The following is a 10,633-nucleotide window of genomic DNA, read 5'->3' as shown; positions in this document are numbered from 1 at the left end:
TGATGTGCTTTGCCTCGTTATGAGTGCACGTCTTCAATTTTGCGCAATCTTTATGGGCACAGACACAGAGAACTATATCGTGTTTCAAAACGAAAAAGGATATTCAACAACCATATCTATGTGGTCATAATCATTTTCACCTACAACAAAAAAAGGATTAAAAGTGATTTAAGGCTACAACAGAGCTGGATTACCAACGTTCTTTATACCCTTGATATATACTAATAAGCAGTACTGCTAATAAGTAGTCTCTCCACCCAACATTGTTCTGTTTCGATGAAGCAGAAGCAGATACTCATTCACTGTTGTCCATAAGTAGCTGAGAAGGTGATTGTGACGTCCTCGCTTTTGTCTAGATTGTATTCATGTCCGCATTTAACATCCATTCCTGAGGAGAACTTTCTGGAGCGTCCCGGGGGCTTAGCTCTTTATTAGTTCTCTTGGAACTGAAGAACTTAGATCTGATTGAGATTAATTCTTGAACTGCTTCAGCAGTTCTCATCCTATCCCTTGGATATTCTTCAGAACACATTATTCCCAATTGCAAAACCAGTCTCAATAACTCATCAATGGCGTTTCCGCCTCTACTGCTTGTGCAACCCGACAATACTGACTTCGTGTAGCTGTGGAGGTTATAATCGCCTGCAAATGATTCATCTGTTGGTTTCTTTCCAGTAAATATCTCCAAAAGTAGAATTCCAAAGCTGTAAACATCTCCTTGTATTGATGGTTGACCTCCCATTCCATATTCTGCAAACATATTTCAAAGAAACAACAGAGACAATGAGGTTGGACGATTCACAGTTAAACAATACTTTCTGCATATAGATGTCTACTAACCTGGTGCGGCATAGCCAATAGTGCCTCTGACACCGGCAGAACTAAACTTGTTCAGAAAGGATTCTCGATCAAACTTATACAAAAGCCGAGCCAAACCAAAGTCACCAACATGAGCAGTCAGATCATCGTCTAGAAGAACGTTGCTTGGCTTAACATCACAGTGAGCTACAGGGTCATGACAATGAACGTGCAGATACTCCAATGCGGAAGCCACATCTATTGCTATGTTGAGTTTCTCTGCAAGTGTTAAGGATCTCGAGTGTTCATCTCCCCTTTCCTCATCTTCTGGCTGCAGCCACATATCCAGACTTCCTTTTGGCATGAACTCATAGACCAGAGCTCTGAATTCATTTCCCTTGGAATCGAGGCTTGAACAAACTGTTATCAGTCTTACAAGGTTACGATGCCGTACACCCTTGAAGGTCTCACATTCCGCCATAAAGCTTTTAGTTGCTCCATGCTTTAGGAGGTTCAGAACTTTAACAGCGACGAGTTTATTCTCAAAGCCTAGCAATCCTTTATAAACATTACCAAAATTGCCTGAACCAATCAGATTGGTTGAAGAGAAGCCACTTGTTGCACTATAAAGCTCTTCATAACTTACCTTCTCATGGAACATCCCCAAAGTAGTAGAATCAGGTTGGTTACTGTCACTGGCATTATTCTTCTTTCTCCTCTTCATGAACCAACACATAGAAGCCACAATTATGATTAGCAAAAGTGAAGCTATACCACTGGCAACTTTCTTTCCAATTGAGAGAGGCTTTCTCTTCCTTGGTGATGCCTGCACAGTGCATGGCTTTAGTTGCATTTCTATGACGCCTCCGCATAGATTTTTGTTTCCAAAAACAGAAACAGCTGTAGCATTTCGAAACACTCCTGTCGTTGGCACCCTTCCCTCGAACTTATTCATAGAGAGATTTATATTTCGCAGCAAAGGAAATTTGGCAAGATATTGAGGGATGCAGCCAGAGAAATTGTTGTTGGAGAAGTCAACATTTTTTAGGCTTACCAACCGGCTTATATCTGGAATGGCTCCATCAAACGAATTTCCTTGCATATAGAGAAATTCCAACGAGAGACAACCCCCTATGCTTTGTGGCATCTGTCCTGATAATTTGTTGTTCGAAGCACCTAGTCCCACAAGAAGTTTTAACTTTCCAACCTCTTCCGGAAAAGGGCCGGTCAATAAATTGTCTGACAGATCTATGTAAGCGAGGGATGGAGTTTGCAGTATTTCCTGAGGTATAGTCCCATTTAACTTATTTGCATCAATCCATAGGTCTAGCAAGTATCGACAACGTCCAAGACTCTGAGGGATTTTTCCATGGAAACTATTGTTATTCAAATGGAGCTTTTGCAACTGAGTCATGTTGCCAAAATAAGACGGTATTTCCCCGGATATTGCATTTGAATACAGATCCACCACTCGCAATTCCAAAAGCTTCCCGAAAGAGACTGGAAGTCCTCCTGTCAAAAAATTTGTTTCTAAACTGAGTTCTTGCAGGTTTTCAAGATTCCCGATGTCACTAGGAATGGTCCCAGAGATAAGATTTCCTCCAAGGGACAGACTAGTCAACTTGGTGGACAGATTGGACATGGAGGCAGGCAGCTCACCTCCAAGCCTATTGTCTCCAACATCTAAGAACTCTAGTCGAGTGCAGTTCGCCAATGCACCAATAAATTCAAGACCACTGAAAGAGTTACTCCCCAGAGCGTTAGTACTTATCCCTAACCACCACAGATTACTTAATTTTCCAAAGCTCAAAGGGATACTTCCTGTCAGGTAATTATATGAGATATGAAACCTTCCAAGGCTTGAGATATTGGCAAGTGTTGAGGGAATAGCTCCAGTAAACTGATTTTCTCCTAAAAGAAGTATACTTAGGTTTGGTAGAAGATCACCAAAATCATCCCTAAGATTACCCGAAAACCTATTGGTGGCCAGGGATAAATACACAAGTGAGGAGATGGTGTACAATGCAGGAGGAAAAACACCTGAAAATTGATTCACTGCTGCTTGGAAGTACACCATTTGGGTCAATCTAGCTACATCATCTGGAATCTCCCCATCCATATGGTTATATGCAAAGTCAAGTTCCTGGAGTGATGTCAAGTTTCCTAAAGATGAGGGAAACCGTCCTGTAAGGTTGTTTTGCTCCAGAAACAGAATGACAAGCTTAGAAAGTGAACCAAGTTCTGAGGGAATGTTATGTCCAAGCTGGTTTGACGACAAATCAAGGTTCAACAGTCTAGAGCAATTAGAAAGACTAGGCGGAATCCTTCCTTCAAGAAGATTATAACTCATGTTCAAGTACTGAAGCCTGTGTAGCATTCCCACCTCTTGAGGGATGGTACTTCCAAAAGAGTTGTCCCCAAGATTAAGTAATCTGAGAAAAGAGAGATTACCAATGGAGGGTGAGATCGCACCGGCCAACTTGAATCCTCCAAGGTCCAGACTTATAACTCTTCTTTCTTTGCGGCCACATAAAACCCCAATCCAATTGCAATATGAGGAGGAGTGATTCCATGAGGCCAAGACCTCTCTCTTGTTTTCAGAAACTTGAGACTTGAACTCAAGCAAAGCTTCCATATCAGTCTCATTTGAAAACCTGAACTGACCAAAGACCACGCTGCAAAAATGAAGTAACAAGATAGTAGCATTGAAAGCAAGTGGAAGAGACAGCTTCATCTTAAGCTTATACAAAGATAAAGAAGGGTTCTGCTTCTACCTTAAAACCAGAAAATGAAAGAAATTTTAAGGTAAAGAAGAAGCAAATCCGAAAACGTGATCCCATTAACAGTCGTGGGGGCAAAATTAAATGCGGTCCAAATTCATTGACAATGGTTGACAACGAAAACAAATTGCGTTGAATATATTTGAGGTATCTTTACTTTTCAACAGTGAAGGCCAAACCAACTTATTAACGTGTGAGTGTAAACAGAGTATAAAGCCAAAGTATTTCCACAAAAAGAACACACATTGGCCGACATACATACACAACCTCTTGTCATCTTCGTTAAAGTCATTGTGTCAATCATCTTCTCAAACTTGTATTTTGACAAATCATAATTCCTGGTTAATAAAAAAAAAAAAGACATTTTGATAGAGACTCTCATTTTCCAAAATCCTAAGGCGAGAATACATCCAAGAAAAACGCAATCTTTACTTCTTGTTGTAAACTTGCGGAAGTAAATGGAAATAAAAAGATGAATTTTCTTTTTTCTTGTTACTTACGATTTTGAGTTTTCCTGGGTCGGCGCATTCAGGTGCTGTGTCATAAGCCTCCATGATCAGAAGAATTGTGTAGGAGGAGGTGGTCGAGAAATCTGATGAGTGTGAGTTTGGAACTTCGAAGGTGTGTGTGCGTCACTGTGACGTTAGAAAAGAGTGGTGTTTATGATTGATTAAAACGGCGAGTAGTTCTTCTTCGGAAGGAGAAAAAGTAAAGACTACTTGTAGTTTTTCTTATCTCACCTTAATTGATTGAAGCCACCACATGTGAAATTGTGAAAACGGTTTTTGTTATTATTATTTTTTCTTAAAATATTTTATTTTTATTTTTTCATATTTAAAACAGCCACCAACTATAATATTTAGAATCCTACTTTTAAATTTCCAAATAAATAAATAGTAATGAAATTCTCTTCTTTTTTTTCTTCTTATCATTAACATTAACAAACATTATTTGCGTTTAAATCTGAATAGGTGACGCACCACTAATAAAAACATTTATAGGTCAAGATCCATACCATTTCATATATATAACTTTTCAAAAGATATAAAAAATTATGATAAGAAAGTGCATCAAAATCTGACTCAATAGATCACACATTAATTTATTTTGAAGATATTTAGTACTATAAAAGGTAACTTATCCAGCTACAGCTTACAAATTTGAGAATCCATCTATAATGATATTTAAGTCCTTTTTTTTGTCACAATAATGATATTTAGTCCTTTTTGCAACTTTTTCCTACAAAAAAACTTCATGTTTTTTCTTTTTTTGCAATTTTTTTTTTTAAATCCAAATTTGGATCCTGAACATTTGTACAAATGGATACATGTGGAACCATCGTTCTTAATTGATCGTATCAATCATACAATTACTAGCTTCGGCCATTGAAGTAAGTTGTTTCTTCGTTGTTTCATTGTTCACAAGCCATTTAACATGTTGAGAAGAATTTATGAACAAGCAGTTTGTTCATGTTTTTTAATCTTAGCCAATTTTCACTGTTTGGTAACTTTCGTTTTGTTTACAAGTTTTGATGTACAGAGAGGCTTCAACTAATCAAAGAACTTTTTTCTTCTTTCTGATACATATGAATTACAATGATCTTTTTTCTGATTAAATTGATATATAATGAGACCTGGACACTTATAATGGTTTATAAATGTCACAGGACATGGATCCTTTTACTGAGGTTGATACTGACATTCAGGTCATTACTAATTATCCATTTAATTAAACTGCGTTATTCTTGGTTACTTAACTAAGAAAATAAAAAAAAACCATGATTCGTCATGCTCAAAATTGAATCAGGCTAAACAAGACACTGGAGCCCTTAGAGAACGGGAGGGTACAGAGAAAACTATTGAAGAAACACCTCCTGTAAGTAATGAGACAGACACTCCAGTATTGGTTGAGTATATACTAAAAATATTTATTCATATAATTTTATCTTTGGTGTGAATCAGGAAAACCAGGAAGTACTAGTGAAGTGCATCTCACAAAACCTTGGATATGATGGAGGCAAGCCTGTTGCTGCATATGTCATTTACAAATGTCTCATCCACTGGAGATCATTTGAAGACAAAAGCACCAACATCTTTAACCGTATTGTTCAAGTGCTTGCTTCGGCCACTGAAGTAATAAGCTGGTTCTTTCTTGTTTCATGGTTACCTACAACATATTCTAAACCCCGGAACGTTGATCATAAGTATCAACATGGATAATGTTGTCTTTCATTACAGGTCCCAGATAATAATAACGAGGTTTTGGCATATTGGTTATCTAATTTAGCCACGTTGTTTCTCCTACTGCGACGCATGTCCGCAAGCGCAAGTGCTACTACAACACCAGTGACGTCCCGAGTAAGAAGCTGCAATGCAAATCTTTCGTTCTTTTTAATCTGCCTTAATGTGTGTTAGCCTCAGTTCTGTCTTGTTACAATCCAAATAGGCATTCAAGCAGAAGCTTGTTGCATTCATCGAGGGAATATATGGAATGATCACAGATAATCTAAAGAAAGAGATCCTTCCTCTCCTTGAGTTGTGTATCAAGGTTAAATATCTATTGATCTTTTGTGTTTATAGCTAGCTTCTGATCCGCCTATTTACTTTTATCGATTAATTTATCGACTTAGTGGATAACACAGAACCCAGGGACGATAGCAGAAAACACACAACCTCTAGTTGCTCATTGGCTTAGTATTGTGGAAATCCTAAACAGTTACCTGAATCTAATGAAAGCAAACAATGTGAGTTCTGATGATCCATTAGAAAAAAAATAATAACAAAAGAGTAAAACTTCACGTTTTGGGTTTCCAATTTGAGACAATCTATTGAGCAATGATGATTTACATGATTCAGGTTCCACCTTTTTTAGTCAGCAAAATATTCACACAAGTATTCAGCTTCATCAATCCTGAACTTTTTACCAGGCATGTTCACTTGTAATCAGTCCTCTTTGTCTCTTTTTTTTAACTCAGTTTTCTTTCTTGGTTGACTCAAAGATCGGTAATAAATTAACTTGTGTAGTTTTCTTCTACGTCGTGAGTGTTGCTCATTAAGCAATGGGGAGTACGTTGAAGCAGGTTTGGCTGAACTGAAAAAATGGTGTGTAGAAGCGACCGATGAAGTAAGCCACAAGCTAAGTTTACCACACTTTTGCCTCTTCCACATGTTCATCCCAAAAAATGACTTATTGTTTCAATTTATAATTAGAGTATGCTGGCTTAGCTTGGGACGAGTTGAAGCATACCAGGCAGGCTGTTGGTTTCCTGGTGAAATTTTTAGTTTATGCTAATTTTATGTTACTCCTTATATGCTTCCATTACATTGTTTTCTGATGTAAACTAATAACTTTTTGGCTCTCTGTTCAGGTCATTCGTGAAAAGCCGAAAATGACCTTAGAAGAAGTAACAAGAGAACTCTGTCCGGTATTTAGCCTCGCTATTCTACTAGGTTAAATCCGTCTATTACTAACTACTGAAAATTGTAAGTTGTGTTTTTTTTCTTGTTTCAGATGCTAAGTATACTGCACTTATACAGAATCAGCACAATGTATTGGGATGGCAAATATGGCACTCGGAGTGTTTCTTCAGATGTATGTTTCACTTTTACATAACTAAGCTTTGTTTTTCCCCTAGATAATGTTATTAACTATGTTTTATTTTTCCAAAACTGAATAGTTGGTTACAAACATGAGGGCTATGATTCCAGAGGACTGGGAACGGAATCCCATAACCAGTCCCTTCCTTTTGGACAATGACTCGAGGTAACTTAAAGCTTATTTTGTGGTAAAATCTCTTTGTACATTGTACCCCTTGTCATTTCTCAACTAACGTGAGGGAATCAATCAAAACACAGCATTCCATTCACTGTGGAGGATATGTCAAAGTCAATGGAACAAGTGGATGTAAACTACTCTGAACCCCCTCCTCATTTGATCAACGACGATTTTGATCAGCTCCTTTACTCACTCGGGCAGAAGGTGGCATAGATAGGAGTGTCTGATGCAGTACTCTTGCCCTAAAAGAGTGTGTTCATTCTTCCTTTTTCCGGGACGGATTCTGTTTTAGTTCTTCAATTGCTGGTTTGAGTGTTGTTGCAATAATATGGAACTACTAGATTACGACCCTACGGGGTAAGTTTTTAATTTTATTTTTTGTTTTTTTATTTTTTTTGTTTTATTAATATACTATTTTAATATTAATTTTGCTAATATACTCTATTGTTAATTTTAGTGATTTAATATATAAACTGTGGTATACCGCACAATAATTTTTGTTTACTACAATCTTAATTAAATTAGTTTGATTCCACATATATTATATTAGTGTTGTTAAAACATTAAAATGAGGATTGAACCCATATTGAAATATCATATTACTAATAGTTTATTTTTTAGTATTATTAATTCAATCTTGTAATGTCATATAACCCGTCATGTAGTATAACTCCTTTGTGTAATTTTGAAAATTTAATATGTTTAAATATTTATAATTTTAAACTTTTTATTAAGTTTAGATATATCAGTTATAAATTATAAACTTCTTAAATTTTGATAATTTAATATATACAGTAAATTTACTATATATGTATATTGAACACACACTTTTATATTAATTGAATAATATATGTTTGTTTTTAAAAATTCAAATCACAATATATGCAAGAAAAATAGACATTTTTATTAACTTTATGTATTATATGATGATTCACTACATTTAAATTTTAAAATAAAAAAGAGATGATAGGAGAATAATTTTTTTAATCTGGAATAAATTTTCTAAATATCTATATTAATTATAGAACATTATATATATGAATATTCAAAATATTTTTATTGTGTTTGGTTATAAAGATAGTAGAGAAAGTTAACTAAACTTGATTGGCTATAAGTATAAACATTAAATAGCATTCAATATAAAAACTTTCCAAAAACCATTTTTGAGCAAAAACTATTGCAAAAATACTAGTATAAATAGTTTGTTTTAAATTTCTAATTAATGTCGTAACAATTGATTGGTGCCTGATATAGAGAGTACATAAATCTAATAAAGGAAACATGTGTAATTAGTATAATCAAAACCCTTATGTAAAGGACTGTATATATTGTAATCCATCATATCAATATAATCAAGCATTCCTTATATGGTATCAGAGCAGTAAAGTCCTAAACCTAATTTTTTTTTCCTCTCTCTTTCTTTCTCGACGCCTCTCTTCCCTCTACGATTCTTGTCACCATGGCTGAATCTTCTTCTGATGTCATCAATACAACATCTCCCTCCCAGCTTCACAACATTAACATGTACACTGTTACAAAACTCACTGCCTCCAACTTCTTGATGTGGAGTCGTCAGATTCGTGGTTTGCTCACCGGTTATGGTCTTGTCGGCTACCTCGATGGCACCACGGTGGCTCCTGCTTCCACGGTAACACAATACCGAATCCTGACTTTGATCTTTGGCAACGTCAAGATCAGCTCATTGTCGTTAGTCTACTCGGTGCAATTTCTGTCGAGATACAACCTATTCTCTCCACGACATCTACGACTGCTCAGATCTGGACTCTTCTTTCGTCGACTTATGCGAAACCGTCATGGGGACATATCAACCAACTACGCGAACAGATCACACAATGGCGTAAAGGTCCCAAATCAATATATGAATACGTTCAAGGTCTTGTGTCTCATTTTGATCAACTTGCTACGTTGGGGAAACCTTACGAGCATGAGGAGCAAATCGAGTACTTGCTTGGTGGTCTTCCGGAAGATTACAAACCGATTGTTGATCAGATCAAAGGAAGAGATACCCCACCCACCATGCCTGCCATTCATGAGAAGCTTATCAACTATGAGTTAAAGCTTCAGTCGCAAGCTACAACTCCCTCCGTGGTACCTGTTACGGTGAATGCAGCGTTCTATAAGCCCTCCGGTGGATCACGTTCTCAGCGCTCATCTAGAGGTAATAATCATTCTTTTACATCTCGTGGTGGATATGGTCGTGGATACCAAGGCCGTTGCCAGCTGTGTAGTGTGTTTGGGCATAGTGCGCGACGGTGTTCTCAACTTCCAATATCCGGTCGTGGTTTTCAACCTTCTGGTGGTGGTTACTCCTCTGCCTCGGGTTCACATGGTTCACCACACGCTAATGTTGCCATTGTGCCGCCATATAATCCGGCTACCTGGGTGATGGACAGTGGAGCTTCACATCACCTCACCTCTGATCTCTCGAACCTGTCTCTTCATCAGCCGTATTCTGGTGGCGAGGAGGTCACCATCGCTGATGGGTCTGGTCTTAAGATCAATCATACCGGTTCCGCCTTACTCCCTATACCTTCTCGTTCACTTGCTTTGAAAGATATACTTTATGTTCCTAAGGTGTGCAAAAATCTTATTTCGGTCTATCGCTTGTGCAATGATAATAAGGTTTCTGTGCATTTCTTTCCAGCATGGTTTCAGGTGAAGGATCTGAGCACGGGGGCGCAGTTACTCCAAGGCCGAACTAAGAATGAGCTGTACGAGTGGCCGGTTAATCGCAACACCATAAATGCTTTCTCCTTTTCCTCATCTCATGCAACTGACCTCTCATCATGGCATCTTCGACTTGGGCACCCATCTATTCCTGTTTTAAAAGCTATTGTTTCAAAGTTTGCTTTACCCGTTTCTCCCTCCACACAAAAACAGTTATCATGTTCTGATTGTTTTATCAATAAAAGCCACAAACTTCCATTTGCTTCAAACACTATAACCTCATCTCAACCACTTGAATATGTGTATACCAATGTTTGGTCATCTCCGATCACCTCCTCTAAAAATTTCAAATACAACCTTGTTCTTGTTGACCATTTTACTCGATACACATGGCTATATCCTTTAAAACTTAAATCCCAAGTCAAAGATGTCTTCATTGCCTTTAAGGCTCTTGTTGAGAATCAGTTTCAAATGAGGATTCGCATATTGCATTCGGATAGGGAGTTCATTGCTCTGTGTGAGTTTTTGACATCAAACGGTATTTCTCATCTCACCACACCGCCCCATACGCCTGAACATAATGGAATTTCCGG

General features: G+C 37.4%; 2 protein-coding genes across 6 annotated transcripts; one reads left to right on the top strand and one right to left on the bottom strand.

Moving 5' to 3' along the window:
* Window positions 1-65: 65 nt before the first annotated feature.
* Window positions 66-4,325, bottom strand: LOC104706391 (LRR receptor-like serine/threonine-protein kinase EFR). 5 transcript variants are annotated; one of them, XM_087462087.1, is made up of 3 exons: window positions 4,079-4,325; window positions 841-3,473; window positions 66-750 (listed from the first exon to the last, which is right to left on the bottom strand). In XM_087462087.1, the coding sequence occupies exons 1-3, from the start codon at window positions 4,120-4,122 to the stop codon at window positions 353-355; spliced, it is 3,075 nt and encodes a 1,024-aa protein (XP_087318213.1). In that variant the 5' UTR covers window positions 4,123-4,325; the 3' UTR covers window positions 66-352. The 5 variants fall into 5 exon arrangements, with proteins under 5 accessions (XP_087318213.1, XP_010420883.1, XP_087318214.1 ...); XM_010422581.3 differs by having other exon boundaries at window positions 841-3,916; window positions 4,079-4,212; XM_087462088.1 differs by having other exon boundaries at window positions 841-3,452; window positions 4,079-4,208.
* Window positions 4,326-4,829: 504 nt separating this feature from the next.
* On the top strand, window positions 4,830-7,846 carry LOC104706390 (myosin-17-like). The gene is made up of 14 exons (XM_019228675.2): window positions 4,830-4,968; window positions 5,245-5,283; window positions 5,385-5,453; window positions 5,540-5,710; window positions 5,816-5,935; window positions 6,024-6,125; window positions 6,220-6,321; window positions 6,434-6,504; window positions 6,602-6,701; window positions 6,788-6,846; window positions 6,946-7,002; window positions 7,089-7,169; window positions 7,255-7,340; window positions 7,433-7,846. Exons 2-10 carry the CDS (start codon window positions 5,248-5,250, stop codon window positions 6,800-6,802), a joined length of 786 nt encoding a protein of 261 aa, XP_019084220.2. The 5' UTR covers window positions 4,830-4,968; window positions 5,245-5,247; the 3' UTR covers window positions 6,803-6,846; window positions 6,946-7,002; window positions 7,089-7,169; window positions 7,255-7,340; window positions 7,433-7,846.
* Window positions 7,847-10,633: the final 2,787 nt, after the last annotated feature.

The sequence above is a fragment of the Camelina sativa genome, chromosome 8 (genome assembly GCF_030686135.1).
Source record: "Camelina sativa cultivar CO46 ecotype springtype chromosome 8, ASM3068613v1".
In the NCBI taxonomy this organism is placed as follows: Eukaryota; Viridiplantae; Streptophyta; class Magnoliopsida; order Brassicales; family Brassicaceae; genus Camelina; species Camelina sativa.
This window is presented reverse-complemented; position numbering and strand designations above follow the sequence as displayed.